At 35.3% G+C, this 26859-nt stretch overlaps 1 protein-coding gene across 4 annotated transcripts in view; it reads right to left on the bottom strand.

The window, feature by feature from the left end:
- Nucleotides 1–26859, bottom strand: part of PCSK6 (proprotein convertase subtilisin/kexin type 6) — a 280328-nt gene that overhangs the window by 155084 nt on the left and 98385 nt on the right. For 2 of the 4 annotated variants that reach the window (XM_074234239.1, XM_074234238.1), the window contains exons 1-4: nt 25524–25654; nt 24987–25130; nt 22165–22241; nt 19417–19505 (exon numbers count right to left, since the gene is read on the bottom strand). The exons of the other annotated variants lie outside the window; for them this stretch is intronic. In XM_074234239.1, coding sequence (XP_074090340.1) covers nt 19417–19505; nt 22165–22241; nt 24987–25130; nt 25524–25565 — 352 coding nt within the window. In that variant the 5' untranslated portion in view covers nt 25566–25654. Of the gene's footprint in view, nt 1–19416; nt 19506–22164; nt 22242–24986; nt 25131–25523; nt 25655–26859 lie in introns of those variants that run through there. 4 annotated transcript variants of the gene reach the window in all.

Here is a 26859-nt window from a genome sequence, read left to right on the forward strand (position 1 = left end):
TATTTTCACAAACAACAATGACAAGCTGCCTAAAGAAAAGATAGATATTTTCAGAGCAAACCTGCTGTTCCCATATTAGTCATTTGTGTATAAAGTGATCAGGAAGTGACAAATGGAAGAAAAATAATAATTGCTTCTTTAATGAAAGACTATTTCTTGTACATTTTGGGTACAAAAATAATTTGGACAAATCATTTTAGTTGCATACTGACTTGATGTTGTTGCCTTGGTGAAAGATTCTTTTCAAGATGATAGGTGCTGGGTTTACCAGCATGGTACTGTAACTATAATTCAAAAGTGAATCCTAGAGAGAGCTTTTGTGGGGCAAAAATGTAGCCATTACATTACATGAATGATGACATTTCAGAGCAACCCAGTGCTTTGTGTCTCTGGCTTATTTTCACTGAAGAAATCTAGGTTGGTATTAAGGCAGATTCTTTCTCAACAGGAAATTCTATTCGTGTTATTTCTTGATCAAAGAAAGAATGATTTATGTAAAAGGAGCACAGAATTTAGAGCTAGAGGAAATCTTAATGATCATCTTGTCCAAGCTGTGCATTTTACAGTTGGAAAAAACAAAGAGTCTAATAATTGTTTAAATGACTTAACCAAGGTCATTTAGCCAGTAAGCAAGTCAGGATTCAGGCTAGGTTCTTTCATTCTAAATATAGTGCCTAATTCATTATGTTATCACTTTAACAATTAAAATCTTTTGTGGTAAACTAAATCACACCTTAACTATACTAAGATAGTTTCATAATTAGAGGAGTACTTATAGTAACCTTTGAACTCTGGTCTTCCTGATTCCAGTATAAGCATGATGGTATGTAAGAACAGTAAAAACTTGGTCTTAATAATTTATTATTATTCACTGAGGCCCAAGGAGGTTAAGTTCCAACATTATAATTGAGGATAAGTGACAGAGATGAAGTTTGAATACAGAAGACCGGAGTTCAAATCCAGCCTCAGACACTTACTAGCTATGTGACCCTAGGCAAGTCACTTAACCTTGTTTGTCTCAGTTTCCTCATCTGCAAAATGAACTTGAGAAGGAAAAATGGCAAACCACTCCAGTATCTTTGCCAAGAAAACCCCAAATGGGGTCATGAAAAACCAATGATTGACAGAAATGACTGAACAAAAATTCTAAATCAGTTAATCAGTCAATAAACATTTATTAAGCACCTGTTTTATGCCAGACACTTTATTAAGCACTAAGGATTCAAGAAGAGGCAGAAATCAGTTACTGCCTTCAAGAAGCTAAACATCTAAATAAAGGACCAGGTGGTGCAGTAGCAAGAACACTGACTTAGGAGTCAGGAGGACAGGAGTTTGAATCCAACCTCAGACACTTGACACTTATTAGTTGTGTGACCTTAGGCATCATTTAGCCCTGACTGCCTCGATTCCAAGGTCATCTCCAGTGGTTCTGATGCATATCTGGTCACTTGAACCAGATGGCTCTGGAGTAGAATGTGAAGCTGGTGACTTAGCACAGTGCCCCCCCTACTCAAATCCATTTCACATACTTGTCATGGCTTCACCTCCCTCAAGTCATGGCCTTCTTCAAGAATGAAAGACAAACATCACCATTTAAATCCAATGTTCTCATATGACAATTATTTTTTTTCTTTCCTGAAAACTTTCTGGGAAATTAAAGTTCAAAAACAATAAAAAGGAGAAAAGGGGATAATAATAAGATTTTGAAAGTACAGACAGCAAAGAATTTCAAGAGAAGGGGGAAAATGCTAGACCCACTTTTTTGTTTACTGAGTTGTAATGTATTTTGCCTACAGTCAGAAAAAAGCAATGCAAGAGCAATGAATAGTGGCAAATAAAATTAGATTGTCGCTTTTGGAGTGTGACAAATAGGCCTCCCTCAACAACTTTTGCTCATTAATCCCAAGTTTATTTTAGTAAATCCTCTGAGAATCACTATTCTACAGTAGGTTCTGCTCATGATCAGTAGCTCTCCGTAAAGTGAGGTTTATTTTTTTTCCTATGAAGCTGCTTAGAAACGTTACAAATCTAAAGGTTTTTGTCAGTTTTTATTGTTGCTAGAGACAAAGTGATCTCATTTCCTCTAAATATGCACACACATCACAACACTCATTTGAAAAGGCAAATTAAAAAAAGGGCCATCGCTATGGCTTCCAAACCTGTCAGGGGATATTTGCATTCATATTTATTATAAGAAACGCCTGGGAGATAAGCTGTTACCCAGTCATAAATAAGAATTGGAAGAAGCTTCTTGCTGTTTCCACTTCTCTCTGGTTACCATATCCCCTCTTTCCCAAGAAGAAAGTAACTGGAATTAGTTCACCACGTAGTACCACATTATTTCACACTCTCATTTGTGATCCTTCCATTGGGTCAACTTATTCTCAGGGAAGAAGCATGGTATGGTAGACAGTGTCAACTCCAGAGTCAGAGGACCTATATTCAAATTCCACTTCTGACACATATTGACCATATACCCTGGGCAAGTCAAGTCATCTAATGTCTCTTTGACTCAGGTAACTCATTCCCAAGATTATTAAGTTGCAGAAAGTGTGAATCTTCATGGCAGAGGAAGTTAGATATTTCTCTTATGATGATGAAATAACAGGTACAAACAAACAGAAATCCTCATGATATCAAAAGAAATCCTTAGATCACCTGTTGTGAAAAGGAAGGTTCTGGACAGGAAGACACATTGGATGGAACCATTATAAATGGGTTGCAATTTTGCATGGCTGGATGAAATACGAACAGGGATGAAATGGCCTTTCTATCTGATACTGAATATAAATGAAATGCCTTATAAAATGAGATATTTTAAGTACTTCATTTTCTTCAATGAGGTCAAAGACAAAGAGATTTATTGGCAGTTAGATGGTAGAGTAGATGAAAGGTCTGAATTCAAATCTAGCTTCAGATACATGTTAGCTAGACAAGTCATTTAAGCTTTGCCTCAAATTCCCAATTGTAAAATGGCAATAATAATAATAATAATAATAATAATAATAATAATAATTATAGCACCCCTCTCCCAGGATTGTTAGACTCAAATGAGATAATATTTGGAAAGTGGCTTGCAAACCTTAAATTCCATGTAAATGCTAGATAATAATAATATAATAAATAATAATAATAATAATAATGTATTACCTTAGGATGCATTTTGCTCTGTGGTGATTACCATTGTATAATAGTTCTAGTATAGTTTATAGAGTCATAAGATCATAGATTTAGAACTGGGAGGGACCTCAGAATTCAACCTTTTTGTTTTACAATTTAGGAAAGTGAGCCCAATAAAGGCAAAGTTCCTTGCTGAAGATCATATAGGTAGCAAGTGGCAATGTCAGGTTTTGGGCCCATGTTTTCTGACCTCAAATCTTGCCCTCTTTCAGCTGTATCAAGAATTTAATGTGTCTGAACGAGTATCAGCTTCCTCAACTGGCTTCCTTATCAAGCTTCCTTGGAGTTTGGACATTCACTTCTTTTATGGGAATGAAAAAACACTAGGACTTGGAATCAATTTTGACCTTTTTGGGACTATGACAGGTCATTTACTAAACCTTACCTGTAAAACAGCAAGAACTATATCATTAATATCCTCCTCACAGGGTTATTGTATGGAAATGACTTTTCAAGCTGTAAAGCACTACAAATTTGAATTATTATTGTAATTGGCTTTTTTCTTTATCAGGTGACTTCTCCAAGGCAGAAACTATTTACTTTTTAAATATAAGCAGCTTCTTTTTTAGTAGGAATTTTTAAAAGTTTGTTGAATTGATATTAAGAAAAACACATAGCTACAAATTAACATTGTATTTGTTGTAAGGTTGAAATTATATATATTCACTATTCTGGACTTCAAGTGAGAGTGAATGAATAGGAAATAACTTGCATTTATTTAGCAATTACAGTGTACCAAGTGTTGTGTTATTCACTGTAAATACAAGTACAAAAGGAAGACAATTCTTGTTCTCAAGTAGTTGACATTCTAATGGGGGGAGAAAACACATATAGAGAGTGGCAGAAAGTCAAAAGCAGAGGTCCCATGGCTTCCTGGGGTATAATGGCAAAATAGATGTTATTGTAATCTTTAATGTCACTTCTATTGATAAAATCATATGTTTCTGGTGTTGAACCATTTGACAGTGCCAAGTGCTGTCCTGGTAACTGTCACCCGCTCCCTTTTTTTTTTCCCTGGATCCTCAGTAGCTGTGGCTCCTATAGAAGCAGGTGTCAGTCAACACCTCCATTAAGGTTTTTCTCAGGATGAAGGTTGCCAGGGCTGGGTCTGAAAGCAGGAACCAAGGTTTGAAGGATGTTGCCACTTCTGGGGCTCATGGAATTATTTGCCCATTGGTGACAGTTGGTATTGGCAAAGGTGATCCCTTTTACACAATGTTTTCTTTCTTCATTGATGGTTCTGGAAGCAGGTTCTATTATCTCTAATGAGTCTGGGAAGAAGCAGTAGTGGCTCAACATCAAGAGATCCCACGACATCAGTGTAATTAAACACAATGATTTGGATGATTCACTCTACCCATACAGATATGGTCTAGATCTATCTACTGGAAAATCCAGAAAGCATTCATTTTATGTCCTACTGAAATCGGACTTTGACCTTGCACTCAGTTGGTATTCTTGGTGAGGGTATAATCACTATATTTCCATATTCCATATTTCACTTGAACCAAAAAATACAAGATAAAAGCAATCAGGCAAGAGTGAAGAACTTGCCCAGATAAAAGAACAAAAAAAAAAAAGTGAAACTTTAGAAGAACAAAAATCAAAGTAGAAGTGCCTTGGGTTCTCACTATACTCCTATATAATTCAGAATCTAGAAAGAGAAATTTAAAAAAAAAGACTGCAAGCAAACCTTTCACTTGTTAGCGCTAGCTTCTAAATTGGCATCTTAAATAAATTTGCTTAATCTCATAAACCTTTTAACACATTTTAATCCCTATTACTGCTGAAGATGCACTTAGAAGCAGCTGAGATTAATATGTAGCTTAAAATCCTTCCTTAAAATACTCAAAAGTATGAACTAGTTAATGAAAATACTAATGGGACTGAATTCTGCAAATTCAAAATTAGCATAATTAGCCAATTTACTAGCATAGATTAATTTGGCTATTATGTACTTAACATTTTCATGTTTATGAAAGGGGAGAAAATGATTGAGCTTCCTACACAAAATATTGAGCTAAGACATTTACTGGAAAGTGGGAGTTTGGTTTTCTTTTCCTTCTAAGAAAAATAGTAAACATAAATAGGAAAAATGCATGTTCTTAACGGAAATGTTGTATAGGGGAGAGATGATTGTGGAAATAGCCCTTAGTTTATCCTCCAGGTGGGTTTCTCAGGCACTGAGACCAAAGGCAAAGTACACACATGTAACAAACCATTTGGTTTTAAAATTTTAGTTCAATAAAAAAATGCCAGCATTTCTCCCCTACCATGAACTCAATGTTAGGTTGCCATCATTAAAAATAGTAACTTATTTTCTTTCCCCCAAACATCTTTCAATCAAAAGTCAAAGAAGATCCCTTTGAGTTTACAAATTGAAAAATAGATTAGGAAATCAGAATACTTTTAAAAAGTTATGCTTATACCACTACTGTGTCTATATCCTGAAATGATGAAAAAAGGTAAAAATATCACTTGTACAAAAATATTCATAGCATCCCTGTTTGTGGTGGCAAAGAATTGGAAATCAAGTAAATGTCCTTCAGTTGGGGAATGGCTTAGCAAACTGGTATATGTATGTCATGGAACACTATTGTTCTATTAGAAACCAGGAGGGATGGGAATTCAGGGAAGCCTGGAGGGATTTGCATAAACTGATGCTGAGTGAGATGAGCAGAACCAGAAAAACACTGTACACCCTAACAGCAACATGGGGGTGATGATTAACCTTGATGGACATGCTTATTTCATCAGCGCAACAATCAGGGACAATTTGGGGCTGTCTGCAATGGAGAATACCATCTGTATCCGGATAAAGAACCGTGGAGTTTGAACAAAGTTCAAGGACTATTCCCTTTAATTTAGAAAAAAAAACTGCTATCTTATTGTCTGATCTTGTTATCTCAATTTGGATAAATGTACAACATAGAAACAATGTAAAGACTGACAAATTGCCTTCATGGGTGGGGGGGGAAGTAAGATGGGGGAAATTGTAAAACTCAAAACAAATAAAATCTTTAATTAAAAAAAGTTATGCTTATAACATCTCATGTTTCTAGAGAGTTTTAAGGTTTACAAAGCTACTTCTTAACAATCCTCAGTTAGTGATATAAGTATTGTGATTCTCATTTTACAGATGAAGAGTGTTAAACAATAGAAGTCAGGTTACAGGATCACAGAATTAAGAGTTGGAATATAACATTTTATAGATGAGGGCACAGACCTAGAAAGGTTATCTTACTTGTCTCCCAAGTAGTTAGTAGCACATTTTGAGAATACAAAAGTAGATCCTCCAACATCTAGAGTCCTTTCCACTCCTGCTACCAATAACTAAAATGAAGAAAATTAAGGGTAAATTGTGATAACAACAAAAAGAGACCTAGCTTTGAGATGAAAGGACCTGGATTCAAATTCTCTCTAAATGCTTAGTAATAGTGTATTAAGTCCTTGGGCAAGTTATTTAACCACTCTAGGTCTCAGTTTCCTCATTTGTAAAATGAGAAGGGGGGAGGTTGGACTAGAGGTCCTCTAAGATCTTTTCTAGCTCTAAATTCATGATTCTATGAATTTAGATTCTTGTTTCATCTCCTCTTCGGTGTATAACTACTTGTCATAAGGACGTGTGACTCAACTAGGTAAGAAAGGAGGTTGAAATATGTGATTATCAAATATGACAAACTTAGCTCTTGTCAGAAATACAGTGATCAGGCAATTCTAAAGGACTATGCCATCCACATCCAAAGAAAGAACTATGGAATCTAAATGCAGATCAAAGCTTATTATTTTCACTTTTCAAAGTTGCTTTTGACTTTTCTTTCTCATGGTTTTTTCCTTTTGTTCATATTCTTTTATAACATGACAAATATTGAAATATTTTAACATGATTGTACATGTAGAATTTATAATAGATTATTTGCTGTTTGGGGAAGGGAGAAAGGGAGAAAATTTTACAAAAATGAATGTTTAAAACTATCTCAACATCTAATTAGAAAAAAATAAGAAAAACTAAAATTTTTTTTAAAATTTATATGAAAAAATAAAGGCAGCTGAATGATGAGGCTAATAATGTCCAGTAGGATTTTGACGTTCCTTGGCTTTGGAGTGAAGGTATGAGAAGTATTAGAAGAGGCCCTTGCAAAATCAGAGAAAGGGAAAATTTGCTTACACAATTAGGAAAGGGACTCAGTGCTAATAAGTGAAAAACTGATTTACCATAATCTTTTTATTACTCTCCTCTGGGTTTTGAGTCATGCTAAACAGATAAAAGTCAGAACTCAAACAGGAACACTGTGGTGATTCTAACTTGATTTTCATTCTTCTAGAGATCTTGATTCAACTTGTTCTTCTGTCAGGAAAGTTTTTTACCTTTGACAGTCTTCCCCTACCTTATATCCCTTAGTACAGGGCAAAAATGTACTTTTAAGCTAGAACTAGGAATGAAGTCATTGCACTTGGGACATGTGTTGACATCAGTTCCAGTCAATGTGACAGCATTAGTCTGTTTCTGGTTTCCCAAAAAAGCATGCCAACTTGCCACATATAAATCTGTGATTTACTTCATTGGCCAAGAGCAAGTAGATAAAAGGCACTGGACTACTCAAAAGTTTGGGGGGGAGGGGAGAAAAGGGGAAAGGGAAAATTAGATAAATGACCAGCACATTTTCCCCAGAAATGCAACTGACTGACTTTCTCTAGCCCTGCTTTTGCCATCCCTCACTTCTCTATTCTACCTAGAGTTGGTTGAACAGAAAAATCCTATTCCTCAGAAAAGCCCTCACCCACAACAGCTTAGATGCCAAATGTAAAAGCAATCTGTGAATATCACTACACTGTCACACCCAGCATGATGCAAACAAGAAATTGGTCATATGCAAGACAGAGAAATGACATTTTTCAGAGTGATATTAGGATAAGATGGATTAGTAAATCCTTAAAAGTAATGCAGAAATGAAGCCATTATTATTTTCATGGGAGACTCCAGGGAGAGACAAATAGAAAATGGAAGGGATGAAATTAGCATGGGAAAGGGGGAAAAGGACAGAACAATTAAGAATTCAAAGGAAATGAAGGAATTAAATGGGAGGAAAGAAGAGTCAGAATAAAATCCACTCTTCTCTTTTTTAGGTGTCTGTGTTCTTTTCTCTATTGAGGGGAAGAGAATTAGTCTCTAATTTTTACATTGTTGGGGGAAAGATCTATGAATGAAAAAAAAAGGAATGTGAATTCTGTCAAGAAAAGGGGAGATTGCCCTCAAAGCCTCCTCTGAGTTTAAATGTCCTTGCTAACTTCTTATCAATCACTTATCTCAAGGGGCACATTTTAGACTCATAAATGGTATAACTGGAAGGCATCTAGTTCAATGTTCCCACTTGATAGATGAAAAAAACCAAGACCCAGAAAGTCTTATGCTTAAAGTCATATAACAGGATAGTGGTAGAGTCTATATAGTGTTTTTAGTACTTAGTCATTGAGGCCAAAATAAGAAAGCAAACCACTAGGATATTGATCCATTCCTAGACTCCTAAAAAAATGGAATTCAGGCAGAGATGTCCACCACCAGCAATAATAATATTATATGTATTTATATGGCATTTTTCAGATTGAATGCTTTTGCAGAAACTTTATTTCTCAATGATCTCCATAAGCAGATTGACCAGCTTCAACCTTACAAAGGGGAAATGTGAGGTTGGAAGATAAGAAAAACCTAAAATCAGATTCTGTGTTTTAATTTCCTAGACCTTTGTCTTATAGTTCTCTATTATTTTGGAACACTATAACCCAAACTTAAAAAAGTTGATGGAATGTGGAAAATAGTTCAGTCATCAAACACCAAGAATATTTGGTAGCAGTCATTATAAATGATTAAGAATTACCGCTTATTACTAACAAGGAAAACAAGGAGAATCACTATGAAGAAATCTAAAGTAAAGAAATTATGAATGATGATATCCATCTACCAAATATCCCATTGAGAAAGATGAGCAAGCTGTCATGGAAAAGAAACTCTCATGACTCTCTGCCACTCCTTCTATCCCTTCTGCTGACTCTTTATCCTCCCTCCTTCCCAAGGTTTTATTTTCAGCCCTCTTCTTGCTCTATACTCTCCTAGGGTGATCTCATCCATTCCCATGGCTTCAATTATCACCTCTATGCAGATGACTGTCACACCTGTATCTCCACCCTCAGTTTCTCACCAGAGTCCCAGTCTTAGATTTTTAACTGCCAACTGGCTAACTCTACCTGGATGTTCTGCTGGTCCTTCAAACTAATGTGTTTTAAGCTGAACTTGTCCTCTCTTCTAAAATCTTTCCATTCCCTTCAGTTCTCTATTTCTATTGTGTTGCTGTTATTCTCTCAGTCTTCCAGGCTGGTAACCTTGAAGTCATCTCTGATTCTTTACTCTCCCTCACCCACACATCTAATCAGCTGCCAAGTCCTATTGTTTCTAATTCTGAACTATCCCTAGCATCCAGCCCTTCCTCTCCACTCCCACTGCAAACATACCAAAGTGGGCTCTAATATTCTTCCTACCTACATTCTATCCTCTCTTCAAGACATTTTACCCAAGTAAACTTACTAATTTACCACTTCTCCTTTGGAAAAAGCCAGAAGGGATTGGAAGAGACTTGGGAGGAGCATGGTATTGGACAGAAATCTGAGCCCTTGGTGTCAGAATGATCTGGGTTCAAGTCCTTTGTCCGATTTTTGCTGGTCTTATGATCCGGGGAATCATTTAACCTTTCAGTGCCCCTGACAGTTAAAACTATAAGCTGCAGAACAGCCATAGATATTGGTGAGTTTCCTCTTTGGGTAGCTCCCTAAACCAATGAGATCAAGGTCAGAATCATAAAAATATGCCATTATGATTGCCATTCCTTTATTCAAAAACATTCCATACCTGTCTATTGCCTACCAAATAACAAAATGCTGACTTGTGCAATTTGAGGTTTACCACAATCTGACTCCAACCTATAATAATAACAAAAATAAATGATAATTGCTAAATTATTCAGGGTGTCCCAAAAGAATTGGTACAATTTTAAACTATTAAAGTTTAATTGGTTTATGTATATGTATACATATGTTTGTGCATCTGTGTATATATACCCCCCCACACACACACACACTTCTATTAAATTCTATACTGGTATCTCAAAAGAATCATTTTAAGCTATTGAGTTGTATGTAATACCTTAAAATGGCACTATTTCTAAAATAGGTATAGAATTTGTTCATAGAATTGTGCACACACATGTAAAACTTATTGAGCTCTAATAGCTTAAAACTTCACTAATTCTTTTGAGACACCCTATATACAGCATTTGTTAACATGGGTGTATGTATATATGTGAGTATGTATGTGCAAGACCTATTGAGCTTAAAATGGAACTAATTATTTTGGGATGCCTAGTATAGCATTAGATTATATTTATAAAGTACGTTAGGTACATTATGTTATTCATTCTTCACAACAACCCCATGAGAGATACTCTTGACAAAATCATACCCATTTTACAGATGAGGATACACTCTGAGAAAAGGGAAATGGCTTTCTCAGGGTAAAGAAAATGGCCAACATCTCTGTCTATTCAACACCTAATTCATTTGCTAATTCTTCAATGAGAACTAGACTGACTGACCCCCATCTCCTTCCCCTTCAAGTTTCTCATAACTAGGGGCAGCTAGATTGCACAATGGATAGAGCACCGGCCCTATCAGGCCCTGGAGTCAGGAAGACTTGAGTTCAAATTTGACCTCAGACATTTGATAATTACTAAGCTATGTGACCTTGGGCAAGTCACTTAACCTCATTGCCTTAAAAAAAAGTTTCTCATAACTTTTGACTGATTCTCTCCTTCGATTTCCCTCACTCTCCACATTATAAGGATTTGTACTACTATCCACAAATTTGTAAATTTCTCAGGCATCTGGGCTAATTCTAGTTTTTATATACCCAATTGGTACCTAACATAATTTCTTGGAGGTGGTAGATGGTCATTACTTGTTAATTTGAAGAACTTAGAAGGGATATTAAAGATGATAAAAGTTCAGTGATAGCTCTCCAACAACATAACAGTTTGATGTGACTTGAATATAGAGGGCTTGAATATAAAACATTTAATTTAAGAGACACATAGACTAAGTTTAGAGAAAATATAGGGTAAATCTCTCTGTCACTGTTTCCAGCTTCATGGGAATAAGGTTTCTGGCATAAAATATACTTTTTAAGTTTCAGTAAAGAATGTGCACTAGAACCATTTAGTTAGATGAGTAAATGAATAAAAAGATGTTTATTCAGAGTGTACTATTTGCCAAGCCCTGGAGAGAGAATATAAAAAAAAAGGCAATCTCTGCCCTCAAGGAGTTTATATTCTAAAGGAGGAGATAACACTTATAAGGGAGTGGTAGCCAATCTTGGAAGTTTTGGTCTGGGAAGACAAAAAGATGATGGATGAGGAACAAGAGGGAAAACCATTGACACTCCCTTTCTAGAACAATGTAGTAATGTTCTATTTCTTCAACTTGATGTATATGGTCAATACTTCCTGCAATTTTTATATTTAAATGTTATATTTTTTCTAGAGCACATATTTCATTTTTAAAAATGAAAATCAGATAGAAAATATGATTCAATTTACAGAAATACATTGTACAGTTACCTCTTTAGGAACACATCAATTCTATTAAGAAATACTTGTACAAAAACATAAATATGTATAGAGTTGGCTCTTCTAATTCTGAATTCCTTAAAGTCATGTTTAGATATACAGTAAGAGTAGAAGACCAAATTAGAGCCCCGATCCTTCTTTATTTCAGGCCCCTCCATGATCAGGACTGATAAATATACTAATCCATCCATCCATCCATCATCTGTACGCCATCCATCCATCCATCATCTGTACTCCAATTATCTGCATCAATCAGGAGATGCAAAAGAACACACTGGTGTCTCTAATGCCATATAGCATCTGCTTCTTATCTGTACTTCAAAAAACTCAATCTAAATCTATTTCAGTGAATAAACTAAAAAGCACAGATCTTCAAGGACACTAGAATAACAATGCTTTGTAACTCTTCACATGGCATGTTTCTTCCTAGGACCATTTTTGTGAAATGAGTTCTGTGGCCTCAAATTTTTATATCTCAGGATGAAGAAAGATTCAGGTGCCCTGGATAATACAAGGCCAAATAAAGTGAGAAAGATATAGACTATTCATTTGACCTAATTTCAATGAGAAAGAAAATACTTGAATATGAACATGTTAGGAAAGGCTTGCTTTGTTCTTCTGAAAATTCAGGTCAAATTGATTAATAGAAATCCATATCTATAGAAATATATATATATATATATATATATATATATATATATATATATATATATAACCAATAGGTGGATTGAGTGCTGGACTTGGAGCCAGGAAGACCTAAGTTCAAATTTGTCCTCAACTGTATGATCATGGGCAAGTCACTTTAACCTCTGTTTCCTCATCTATAAAATAGGGATGATAATAACTACCTACCAGGGTTGTTGTGAGGATCAAATGAAATAATAATTGGAAAACACTTAACTCAGTGCCAATCCATAATGAGCTCTAAATAATTGCTAGATATTATACATAAAAATATTAATATACACACACCTACACACATATAACCATACATACTTATCTGTACATGCATACATTTATGTGTCCAACATATATGTATGATTATGTGTGTATGGATAGATTTATACTTATGTAGATAAACACATGTATGTATGTATATATGTATATATACATAACTATATATTAGCTCAAATTTTATTCTAATTGAATTTTATTTTTTCAAATAAACAAAATCTATACTTTCCCTCCAATTTCCCTCCAATTTTCCCACCCTCACCACCCCTACCACAACTGAAAATAAAAATAAAACAAAGCCCTTGTAATAAATGTGTAGAGAAGAAAAACAAATTCCTATATTGGTCATGTCTAAGAAAACACAAATGTAGCATATTTGGTTTTTCATCTTTCTATCAGAAAAGGGGTAGTATATTTCATCATGAATCCTCTGGAGTTGTGGTTAGAAACTGAGAAGCATATATTTTTAGAGGTGGAAGGCACCTCAGAGATCACTAAGTCCAGAGATATAGCAATATTACCTCTTTTTTTTATCTGAAGAACTGAGAAGAGGCTCACAGTGTAGAAATATATCACATTAATTTGTTTAAATGGGGATGCTCCTTAAATTTAAGTCACATCCCTAGAAAAGAATCCACTGAAAAGAAATATAGATAGGTATACATTTAAAAGTAATTATTTGAATTTCTGCTATTAAAATATTTATTGGGTAAGTTATTTTTATATATCTTTCGATTCGAGGAGGACAATTTTTATTTCTGGGACTTTCACTGACCTTTTCTACCATCAGATTTGAACTTGGCCCTCTCAGCTGTATTTGACTCTGTTGATTCCCCTGAGTTAGCCTGTCTGTGGAAATGGTTTACCAAACTATGACATTTACAGTGACTCGGTAAGATGTCTCAGTAAATGGCTCAGGGCAATGTCTACCTCAAGAATGTGAAGACTTTCCCTGGTGGAATGGATGAGAACAATTTGTGACAATGGCCATGAAGGTGGCTGACACTGGGGCTGTGGAACATTTAGAACTTGATCAGATATTTAGACTCTAAGGTCATCCTCTATGTTGATGGCCATCACAGTCATCTTGATTTTTGTCCTACCACTGGACTCTGGTGCCTCAGAAAGAGTGAGGCTGATGACTTTAACTCTGCATCACCTAAATCCAATTCACTTGCAAGTCAAGCTATCACCTGTGATTCATGGGTCTCTTCAAAAACAAAAGACGAACAACATTACTCCTTTTCCCATACTTTACAATATCAGGCTCTCTTTCAGTTTCTTATATACAGCACTCCATCTACAACCTCTATGCCTTTATATTGGTCATCCCCATTCCTGGAATGTACGCTCTCCTGACTTCAGAGAGAGAGAGAGAGAGAGAGAGAGAGAATATACCTCCACCCCAATTAACTCCATTCTGGGTTTATATAGGTTTGGAAGATCTAAGAGCTAAGATATTAGACTTTATCTAAATCTAAACCCTTTAAATTTTCATATGAGGCACCTGAGACCCAAGGACTTTAAATGATTCACTTGGGGCCACTCAGATATTAAATGGCAGAGTTTGGACTCAATCTCAGGTCCATGATTTTCCAAATTCAGTGTTCTTTACATTACACCTCATTCTTGACGGCTTGGTTAAATATATAGGCTTGGGAATACCTAGATATTATCCTAGATATTTTCATTTACATAAAAAGCAGAAAAACTTTTTTTTTAATTTCCCCAGTGGAAAATTCCAGAAGTAATGCAAAAATCCTGATAGCTCATACCCAGGTAGATGGCTACCTACATTCTCAGCCTAATACCAGGAAAATGAATGGTAGCAAAGACACAATGCAAGAGTCTTTCAAATGCACTACATCAGATGCCTTAGCTCACCTGATCCCCAGTTTCCTTCAGCTAATATCTTGCCTTCTATATAAGGCTCTTCCTGATTCTCATCAGCTGCTGTGCCCTCTCAAAATCTATTTATCTATTGGGTATATAGCTATATATGCATACCTTGTCTTTCCCAATAGACTAGAACTTATTTGAAGGTTTAGACTTTTTTTTTACTTCTGGTTTTTATCCCCAGAGCCCAGCACCTTTTCATTGTTCATTGTTTAATCAATTAGTCATATCTGACTCTTCTTGACCCATTTGGGGTTTTATTGGCAAAGATACTTAAGTGGTTTTCCATTTTCTCCTCTAGTTCATTTTATATTTCCTTCTCCAGCTCATTATATAGATGAGAAAACTGAGGCAAAAAATAGTAAGGGTCATATAGCTAATGCCTCTGAGGCTGGATTTGAATTCAGATCCTCCTGACTCCAGGGCTGGCATTCTTTCTGCTGTGCTACCTAGCTGACATATAGACTAGTACCTAGTAGGAACTTAAGTACTTGCTAATTGAGAAATTCTTTTTTTCCTCCCATTTGGATTTTTAAACATTATTCAATACAGCAATTTTAAAAAGAGATTACAAGATAGGTTAGACACTCTTCCAATTAATTCTATAATAATTGCCCCTTTTAGCCATTCCCCAATTGACAAATGGTCAAAGGATATGCAAAGGTAATTTACAGATGAGGAGATCAAAGCAATCCATAGTCATATAATAAATTGTTCTAAATCATTACTTATTAAAGAAATGCAAATTAAAGCTTCTCTGAGGTACCACCTCACATCTCTCAGACTGGCCAATATGACCAGAAAGGATAATGATCATTGTTGGAAGGGTTGTGGGAAATCTGGGACACTATTATACTGTTGGTGGAGCTGTGAACTCATCCAACCTTTCTGGAGAGAAATTTGGAATTCCCCAAAGGGCAACAAAAATGTGCATACCCTTTGATCCAGCAATACCACTACTGGGTCTATACCCTGAAGAGATGATGAAAAAGGGTAAAAACATCATTTGCACAAAATATTCATAGCAGCCCTGTTTGTGGTGGCAAAGATATTGGAAATTAAGTGAAGTTCCTTCAATTGGGGAATGGCTTAACAAACTGTGGTATATGTATGTCATGGAACACTATTGTTCCATTATAAACAAGGAGGGATGGGAATTCAGGGAAGCCTGGAAAGATTTGCATGAACTGATGCTGAGTGAGATGAGCAGAACCAGAAAAATGCTGTACAACCTAACAGCTACATGGGGGTGATGAACAACCTTGATGGACTTACTCATCCCTTCAGTGCAACAACCAGGGACAATTTGGGGCTATCTGCAATGGAGAAAATACCAACTGTATCCAGAGAAAGATTTATAGACTTTGAACAAAGACCAAAGACTATTACCGTCAAATTAGGAAAAAACCCGTTATAGTATTATGTAATTTTACTATCTCATACTTTATTTTTCTTCCTTAAGGATATGATTTCTCTCTCATCACATTCAACTGAGATCAATGTATAACATGGAACCAATGTAAAGACTGGCAAATTGCCTTCTGAGGGGGTGGGGGGGAGGGAAGTAAGATTGGGGAAAAAATTGTAAAACTCAAAATAAATAAAATCTACATGAAAATGAGAAAAAAATAATTGCCCCTTTTAGATATTCTGTCATCTGTGCTCTCCAGTAAATATTACCCTTCCCAATAAATATCGTCATTACCAAAAAACCCTAGCCTATGGATGCCAAAGAGTAGCTCAGTAAAGGTTTCAAATTCCTGTTTTGAAAGCAGAAAACCTTTACTAAAGCAAGATGATTCCAGAGAATCTGTTCCCCCCTTTTATTTACATGCAAGGTACCCTGAGAAAGTTGCCTTATGTTCAAAGAAATTAAAAAGGGAGAAGAGAGGTAAAAAGGAAGAGATGGTAGGGCAGAAGTGCCACCTTCCCCACTATTTGTTTCCTGAAGTTCATCTATAGAAGGAAGAATGAATACATATCCAAACAAGAAAATGATTGGAAAGACTTCATAGGAGGTTGTTACCTGGTTGCCTAATACTTACTGGCTTTTGCTATAAATTCATTCAATAAATATTTACTGAGTGCCAACTGACTACATAAGATTTTTTCTAACCTTTCATCTGCTAGCAGAGTGTAATGCATGTAGTAGCTATTCAAGAAATACATGACAAATGAATGAAGCACAAAACTATAGGATTCATATAATATTTCAGGCTCTTTAAAATCACGGAGAGGTAAGACATGAATACATTAAAAAAAGTAAACATGAAAGGTAGTATTTATAATCAACTGTCCCAAATGAGAGATATAAAGGATCTTTTCCTCCCCTTAACTCTTAGTGTATTAAGAGTATACTAAGATGGTCAAGGTAGACTTGATGAAGGATATGGAACTTGAACTGGTCCTTAAATGCTAGTAGAATTAGCATGAGAAAATGAGACAGGAAGAGAAAGTAGAAGACAAGGAAAGGGAGCAGAAATTTTGAAGGAAGTGCTTAGAGGATAATTAGTAACTGAGACCAGCTAAATCAGAGGGTTCTTGCACAGAGCATAAAAGAGAAAGCTAGATTGGTAGGTTGGGGCTAGATAATGGTGGACTTTTCTTGCTTAGCTAAGGAGTTGGCATTTTCTCCTAGAGGTGACATGATTCCAGGAGGGGGTGGTTGTGAAAGAAGTGGCAGATGTCTGGCAAAGAGATATTTTAGTAAGATCTTCTGGCAGCATCATGTAATATAGACAGGGCAAGAAATACCATCTGACATGTATATAACACCTGAGGGATGTGTATATGCACATATACAAAAAAAACTTATGTGATACACATGACAATTCTATAAGGTAGATGCAAATCATCCTCATTTCCCCTTATAGGAAAATGATGCAGACAGAAGTTAAGTAACTTGTGCAGCTACACAGGTAGTAAATATCTGAAGCAGTATTTTTAACCTAGATCTTCTTGACTATAAGCCAGGAACTCTTACTCTATCCATTATAAAAAATGGTTGGGATCTCATAGATTCAGGAGTTCCCTCAAGTTATGCAGATCATACACAACCCATTAATACCTGCTCATTCTGTAATTTTTGTTTATGTCATCCTATAATTTCATCACAAAGGATCTACTCATTGTGATGGTCAACCTCCCATTTATTCTGACATTTGAGAGCACCCAGAGAGCACCCTGGTTGTCCACCTACCATCTATCATTCTTGCCATGTTCTCTTCCTACTATACACTTACTTGATCATGTCTCTTTTTTTCTTTAGAATTCTTCGCTGGTTATATGCTGTTCACATCCACCATGTGCCTCCCTATTACCTACTGAAACTCATTTTTTCTAATGAGTTTTTTAAGTCTTCTTGTCATATAGTAAAACTAGTAGAATGTAATTTTTCAGGGTTTTTTTCCACATAGTTGAACAAAAAAAGAGGATCACTCATAAAACTGTATAGTGTAATATGAAACTGAATCTATTTTATATATGGCTTAGTATCTTGTTCTACCTTTGCAAATAAATGATAAATTCAACATATAACTTTCAAAGTTATCCTACTTGTCTATGATATTTTCTGCCTATTTTGCTATGGTTTTATGCTATGTGCAGTTTTTAAAAAGATGCTTCAATCTCTTTCTCAGTCTCCCCTTCTGTGTTTCACTCTTGCTGCCTCTCACTGTTTCTTTCCATTTTCTCTAATAGAATGCTAGATGGGCCTTGGTTGGGGGAAGCTTGGGGGTTAGTAAATGAACTTTGTAATTTCCCAGACTATCCAACCTGTTCTTATCCTTCCATGCAACTCTGGACTCAACTTATAATCTATTTGTATTGATTATACTAGATATATTTAGTGATGGACAAACTCCATAGGACAATACACAAATGCATGTTGAAATCTGGGAAATATAAATAGGTTAAAGTTACAAATCTCTCCCAGTAGATACTGCAATGAGCTGGGGCTCTATGCAATCATTGTAATGTCATCCATAAACAGGAGCATCTAGAGGACCTAACCATGCATAAGGAAAAACCTTTCCCATATGATCTATGCAGGATCTCTTCAATCACAGAGGTGAATAGCTTTAGGAAGCAGATAACTAACCTTATTTTATACATTGACTGATGTTTAGTATGGGGAGTAATGAGTAGGATTATTTCTAATTTCATATCTTCTAATATTTTGTTTTGCTTGCTTTGTTTTGATTTTTTCAAGGCACTTGGATTAAGTAACTTGCTCAAGGTCACACAGCTAATAAGTATAAAGTGTTTAAAGTCAAATTTGAACTCATGTCCTCCTGACTCTAGGGTCAGTGTTCCATCCACTGTACCACCTAGCTGTCCCTTTTCTAAGGTATACTGAATGTTTTTTGATGTATGCCTGGGAGACCAGTTTGTTGTAAAAGAGTCTGTAAGGCTGTCTGTCATTGAACAAAATAACATGCCTTTTTTGAAATCAACAAACAATAAATTCAGGGAATCTTATCATTTCTCTGTTTTTCAGTCAGTAAGCCAATCAACAAGCATTTTTGAAGAACCTACAGGGCTACCTATAAAATGATAAAGATACTGGTAACATCCTAGAGGATGCTCTCAATTCCCATATACATGTCTCTTGTAAAGACTTTAGGATAAATGGCCTGGGAGTGCTGAGAAAAAGTAGTGAATTAAGCTATCAAGAAGGCCCTGTGAAAGAGAAGTTATCCATTCCTTCACTTACCTCCTATCTTTGCGTTGTATGCAATGCCCACTATGCAATAGGAATTGTTTGCTGAGGCAGCAACTTCACCAGCACAACGTGTACCATGCCTAGAGCAGATGGGGGGTGGGGGGTGGTGGAAAGGAAATTAGAAATCAGGAGACCAACACAGAAAATTTCAAAGATTTCACAGAACTACTCCAAATTAAGTGAAGCAAGATACACATTTGTAAGCATGGGATTATTTTTTTATGATTCATAGTTTTCATTCTCTTTGCCATAAACACTTTGTAATAATCTCCTGTGGTTATCCCATTATTCATCCCAATATTTATCCCCAATAATATCCTGTCTTTACTTCTCATATGATACTGCCACAATACCATGATGCTTATTTCTATGGTCATTTAAGCAGAAGCTGAAAAAGAATGCTCTTGATTAGCACTCAACAGTTTCCAGGGGACTACAAAGAAATTACCAGCAAAATGAATTGCCTTTCACAGAAATGACCCCATTTTAAAATGTGTTGCTTCCTATCAATCCCTCTAGTGGAAAACAAAAATATGGGGAGCTTTAAAAATGAAAACTACAAGAAGAGTCCACAGAGAATTTGTATCATTGTCCAAATTAAAGTCTTTCCTTAAAAATATTTATAACTTGGCCCTTTTAAAGAGAATATCCTTATTTTTCACTGACTTGTTAAATCTACTGCTGTTGACACAATTCTTCTAATTGACTCTCAACAGCAAGATATAAGCCTGCACTTCAGGAATCAAAGCTTCATAACAGAAATATCCTGTATTTTGTGAGGAAATTTGAATCATTCATTTTGAACAACTTGGGATGTATGGTATGAACAGAACTTCTGAAGCAGGATAATATGATTAGTTAGCAAATTTGTTTCATTTCTCAAATTATCAGGGTCCAGAATTTTTTTTTAGGTTTTTGCAAGGCAAATGGGGTTAAGTGGCTTGCCGAAGGCCACACAGCTAGATAATTATTAAATGTCTGAGACCGGATTTGAACCCAGGTACTCCTGACTCCAAGGCTGGTGCTTTATCCACTATGCCACCTAGCTGCCCCTTGCCCAGAATTTTTGTACATGGCTCTAAGGGATAAGTGAAGCAACTTGTCTCATGTCACACAGCCCTTATTCTTCCAGAGCTTTGTAATCAATGTTACCAATGATTAAAACCATTCATAGGAATAAGCTTGAACCCAGGGTATACTCATTTTCAAGGCTTAAGTCACAAGGAGAGCATGTCAGACTCCTCCTAGTTTCCATATCTTCATTTCTCCTTGTTCTCTAACCCTCCAAAGATCTGCACTGAAAGACTTGAAACACACCCTCAAATTGCTCAGGGATCCACACCTTAACAACCTCCACAAACACATGTACTGACTCACACACCTTCAGCTTGCTCACTCTGGTGTTAACTAGTTAATCACTCACATTCTCACACACACTCTCTCTCTCATTCTAAGATTAACAATAAAAATCCAATAAAACTCTATCCTCCACAAACTGTGTATTCCATTTTCAACATATTCAATCACAAGCCCCAGGAGCCATCTACCAACCAATTACAGCATAGCATCAGGAAAAGTCCTACTGTTTTCAAATAGTCCAGGGGGTAATTCCTTTCTATGGGCAACTGAGATCCTCCAGTTCAGACTAGTTACCAACTGCTTCAAAGTCTAGAAATCATGGAGAAGCTAGACTTAGGAGTAATATCAAAATATTTAGTACAGGTTTTAATGGAACAGGGATAAAAAAAGAGAAAGTTTTTTCTACTTATTAATGACAGTATCAGTGTTTAATGCCCATTAGTGCCTGGAAAAGATTAGTTCCAGGAACCAGCAATATAGCAGAATGGTTAAAACCCCAGACTTGAATTCAAGAAGGCCTGAAGGTCAATGCTGCCTTAGATGCTTACCATACGAGCTTGGGCAAGTCATACAGCCTTAGTTACTCTTCTGTAAAATGAGACTAATCATATCCACTGCACTTGTCTCACAAGATTGTTGTGAAAGCCAAATAAAACAATGTATAAAACAATTTGCTCACCTTAATGTGTTCCATTGATGTCAGTTGTTATTATCAGCAGAAGTTTTAAACATATCTGTTTGTTGTTTGTGTTCCTATGTGATACTCTTTATGCATTAATAAAACAGAACAGAATAATAGCTGATAATTACATGGCATTTTATGATTTATAAAGTACTATACATTCATTTCCCTATCTCATTTGAGTTTCACAACAGTCAGGTGAAATCAGTGCTGTTATTATAATACAATTTATATACAAGGAAGCTGAGGCTGAGAAAGGGTAAGGAATGTGCCCAGTAACTCAGTTAGTCAAATATCTAAGAAAAGAGTTCCTACAAGGGAAGCAGTATGGAACTATGTAGAGAATACTAGATTTGGTGGAAGAGAACCTGAGTTCAAATCCCACTTTAGCCATTTGCTACTTGTATGATCATAGATAATTCATGTAAATATAGTTTCCTTATCTATAAAATGAATGGGCTTAACTAGATGATTTCTAAGTTATCTTCCTGCTCTAAATCTATGATCCTGACTTACACTTAAGTACTTTTTTTTACTATGCTACCTTTTCTTTTCTCAGATTATGGACTTTAAGGTTTCTAAAGGAACCTAAAACCATATCCAAAAGTAGGGAAGCATTTGAATTTCATCCATTTTATTATTTTTCTCTGTATATAATTTTACTTTTAGGTGTATGAAGAAAAGAAGAAAAAACATACTTATTTTCATTGCTGGCATCATAGCGTGGAGAAGGATCATAGTCATTTCCATTGACATCATAACTTGCATAGGCATCCTAAAATTAATGTGTTTCAATAAGTAAAGGAATACAAATTATACAATACACAGCAGCCTTATCTATATTTGCAAGCACTATTTTTTCCTCTGAAATAGAAATAAATGCATGATGGTTGCAGAAAACATCTACTAAGATTGTCTGTTCTACAGGGTACAATAATCACATCATGCAGTTTTTCCACTTCAATCAGATATTTTAGGTATAGATTAAATTTTAGGTTCAGATTAATTTAGGTAGATTAAAATCTAAATTTGTATTTATAGTCCAAGTGCAATGAGAATATCTGATACATTGAATTTACAAAGGCTCTACATCACTTCAATAGGGCAACATTTTCAAGTATAATAGCCCTGCAGATAAAGTGTTTTGTAATATTCTGTATTTTTTAATATCCAGTTACTATTATTATCTAAATTATTTTCACCTTATTAGTTTCATATTTTTAATGACATTCAGAAAGAAACAGTCCAAGCACAAGTTGCACTCATTCAATATTATTTTGTATATAATATTTTCAGGTCTACTGCATAAATGGGTAAGATCACCAGGGTGCAAGAATCTACAGAGATTCTCTGAAAACATCCTTGGAACATTGGAACAGTCTAGATAGTGCAACAGGAATGGCATTAGCTTATCCTGCTCCTACATGGTTTTAATTTCTGACCAGCTTTCCTTATCTTTTATTTGAAGATTTAGAAAGAAAGAGAACTGGGAAAAATTCCTATCCTGCTATTAGTCCTTTATGATTAATATTCTATGGATATGGGTCATTGCTTTTTTAAGAGGTGAATAAAAATTTGATGGACATATGTGCAGACTTTGTAGACTCAATAAAATATCCTTTGATAAAGCCTGTGGAAGCAGAAAGAACAACTGTGATCTTAGTATGATCATATCTTTCAACCTAATTCCTTTTTATTTAATATAACATATATTATATGAATAGCAGGGATAGTGGATAGAGAACTGGCCTCAGAGTCAGAAGAATCTGGATTCAAATCTTACCTCTGACACATGCTGACTGCATGACCCCAGGCAGGTCACTTTAACTTTTAGTGCTATATGGTAATTTTCTAAGATTATTTATTGCAGAAGCAGTGCCAGCCTGTATTGGTAGAAGGAACTTCTTCAGATTGACAGCTACTTTTGCTAAAGAAGTCAGTAGTCTTAACTGTGTCTTATAATAAAATATAGTAAAAATATGTGAATTTTATACATTATTGTTATATAATAATGTCAAGTTAAACCAATAATTATTAAATGTTTGCTATGTGCCAGGGATTTGCTGTGGCTCCTTCAGCAGTTTCAGGGCTAGAAGGACTAAGGTCCTAGGCAGACACCCCCAAGAATTTGCTCTCCTCCAAAGACAGAAGAGTACAGCAGAAAAATATAGGATGTCCCAAAAGTCTTAAATCAGTCTTAAATTTTAATAGCTTAAAATTGCATGACTTTTTAAATGTCCTGCATATAATAATGATAATGGCAATAATAATAATAATAATAATAATAATAATAATAATAATATTCCCATTGTTGCTACTAGAGTTGTATCAAGGATTTTTTCAGTGCGTCTACAGAAAATATACTCATATCTTGATTCTTTTATTGAACTTCCAAAAGCAGCTATTTTAATAAAAATAATAATTATCATCATCTCCAGAATGTTTTCAAAGGACAGCGCTCAAACATAAAACTTGCTCTTGAATCTTAGAATGAAAGGATCTCCTTTCTTTGGTGAAGTAATTTTCTGAAGGTTATCATAGCAGGCATGCTATTGTCTGTGATAGTGATTAGAAAAAGAGTGTGTCCATATAACATTTATATACTCTAATGCTGAAAATCAGTTTTTATCAACTTGAATCTTAGAATGAAAGGATCTCCTTTCTTTGGTGAAGTAATTTTCTGAAGGTTATCATAGCAGGCATGTTATTGTCTGTGATAGTGATTAGAAAAAGAGTGTGTCCATATAACATTTATATACTTTAATGCTGAAAATCAGTTTTTATCAACTGACTTTCTGGTTTCCTCCCTGTTTGACCATTGCCCATTTTCCAGACAGAGCCACATGCCAGTGATAGTGTAGCCAGTTGCAACATCACAGCACATGTACAATAAACAGGCTATATTTCCATATACCATCCATGAATTTGAAATATTTTATTATTCTCATCTGAGAAAATAGAATTAGCCTCATTATTTTCTAGGGGTAATCTTATTTTAAAGGTTCTTCTTGGAGTTTTCTTCGGACATAATATCACATGCTTCATCCCATCAGATGAAAAGAAGCTTCTTGAGGTCAATGATTATTCTTCCTTTCTTTCTCCTTTCCCATCTATCTACCAACTAAATAGGTGCTATCATGTTGCAGTTGACTATATTTATGTGCTTTGCCTGTAGCATGCAATTTGATTTGGGATATAAGATAATGCCAGACAGTAAGTTGATGAAATGTGATTTTTCAAAGTTAAAAACAAAACAAAACAAGGATCTACTTGTGAAATTTGAATTCAAATCCTTGGTTTTGAAGACTCAATATAGTTTAAGCAAAGTTAAAGTGGAGGCTGCTATATTAGAGAACTAAATTTTTATAGAAGGATGTCATTTTCTGGAAAATCTAGGCTGAACTTTTTAAAGGATTTAAATTTCTCTTTGGGAGAAAACACAATATAAAAACAATCCATGAGACTATACATTATCACATCAAAACCAAGAGAAATGCAAATAAAATAAAACTCAACTTACATAATTAGCTGCTAGGTCTGGGTGATTCCTCTCTATTCCATCATCCAGAATGGTCACCACAACATTTTTTCCTGTGTAGCCTCTCTTCCATGCTGCAGGAACATTCATTTCTGAACGGCAGCGACTGTGCTTATCCCCGCAGTGCTAAGAAAACAAATGAATACCCAAAACACAGAAGCTGAACCATAATACATTCCATCTATCCAAATGGTAATGACTTAAGAGCTCAGGCATGACTATATTCATGTATACACATGAACATATAATTTAAAAAAAACTCCTCGTGCTTTACATAACAGCCCTTATTTCAAATAACTAATATATTTTCCCAGGAGTAAAGTTGAAATATTGCATTTGGTTGTTCTGTTCTAAGCTATTTCGCCATTATTTCTGTAGAGAGGCATCATCCTTCTTCTTGTGTATTTTCCCCTATCTAAATATTCTTTTGGGGCACCCAATCATTTCATCACAAGAATAAATATCAAAGTGACTTCCTAATACTTGAAACATTTCCCAAAGAAAGGCCCTTGTGCTTACCATGTACCACATGTTGGACCATATTGGATCATTGAAATACATGGAATGTGAATCACTTCGAGCATGTCTTTTCACTCTCCGTTTAACTTCTTGTTGCTGTAGCCACTTCACCTATCATATAAGAAAAGTTCATATTTATATATATTATCACTTTCTGTTGCATCACACATGTAACATAGATTTCCATCTTCATTATCCTCATAGTTAATATTTACATGGTATGTATTAGGAGCCAGTCAATTGTCCTGAGTTCTTTATAATTGTTATTTCATTTGATAGATCTTCACATGTTACTATGCCATTGTAAAGTTTCAAATTCTAAAATCCAGGAAACAGGACAATACCTACTAAATGAGTTAAATTTTGTTAATTTTGACAATCTACTGAAGTCCTCTTTGGATGCCTCTTTGTGGACTAGAAGTGATCACTGGTTCTCTAAGTCTATACCAGAAGGTTATAGCACCAGAAGATCCTACCAAGGTTCATATTGTATGAGCAATAGAAAGTGCCTGTAACCTAAGAACCATCCTAGCTCAATTCAGAAACATGCACAGACCAGGAGCTTGGTTGCAAAGGGATGAATTTTTCACCAAGAGCAAACTGTGAAGATGGTTTATTAAGGTAGGGGAACTATGATCTGTAATAAAAATAATACTCATACCTACAAATTCAAGCATCTTTAAAATAGTGAAGAAATCTGAACAAGAGTGATTAAATTTATGAAATGGAAAATAGATGGAAGCAAGATTTTTCAGGACTTGAAAGAAATTCAAAATTAGGATGCCTGGTCACCTTAGCCCTGAAGGGATCCAAGGAAAAGGGAGCAATTACATGGAATGTTAATAAGAAGGGAAAATAAAGAAAATAAAACTTTTTCTCATGAGAAATTTTGTAAGAAAAAGAAATTTATGGGTTTTAGCAAAAACCCAGACTATTGTTCTACTTTTATCATCTGTCTTGAATCTACTGGACAATTTCCTCCACAAACTGAAATTCCCACAAATAAAAGGTTAAGAAGGACTCTTATAGTCTTTCCTCACATAGATCATCATTAGGGGAAAGGGTAGAATAAAACCCCTCGGGGTACATACAGAAAGACCTTCCAAAGTTCAACCTTGGATATAAACTGATTATGTCATCTCAGTCAAGTTGCTTAGTGACTCCAGGCAACTCCAAGGCTAGAAATGGAAGAGAAGGTACTGATCTACATTGATAAAGAAAATTCCTTACTGAGACCTACCTACCCCAGTGAAATCGGACAACAATGCTTCAAAACAAAACAAGTTAGCAAAAGATGATAATTTTTTGTGACAAAAACATGTTAGGATGGTTGGGA

This window comes from Macrotis lagotis, chromosome 4 (assembly GCF_037893015.1).
Source record: "Macrotis lagotis isolate mMagLag1 chromosome 4, bilby.v1.9.chrom.fasta, whole genome shotgun sequence".
NCBI lineage: Eukaryota > Metazoa > Chordata > Mammalia > Peramelemorphia > Peramelidae > Macrotis > Macrotis lagotis.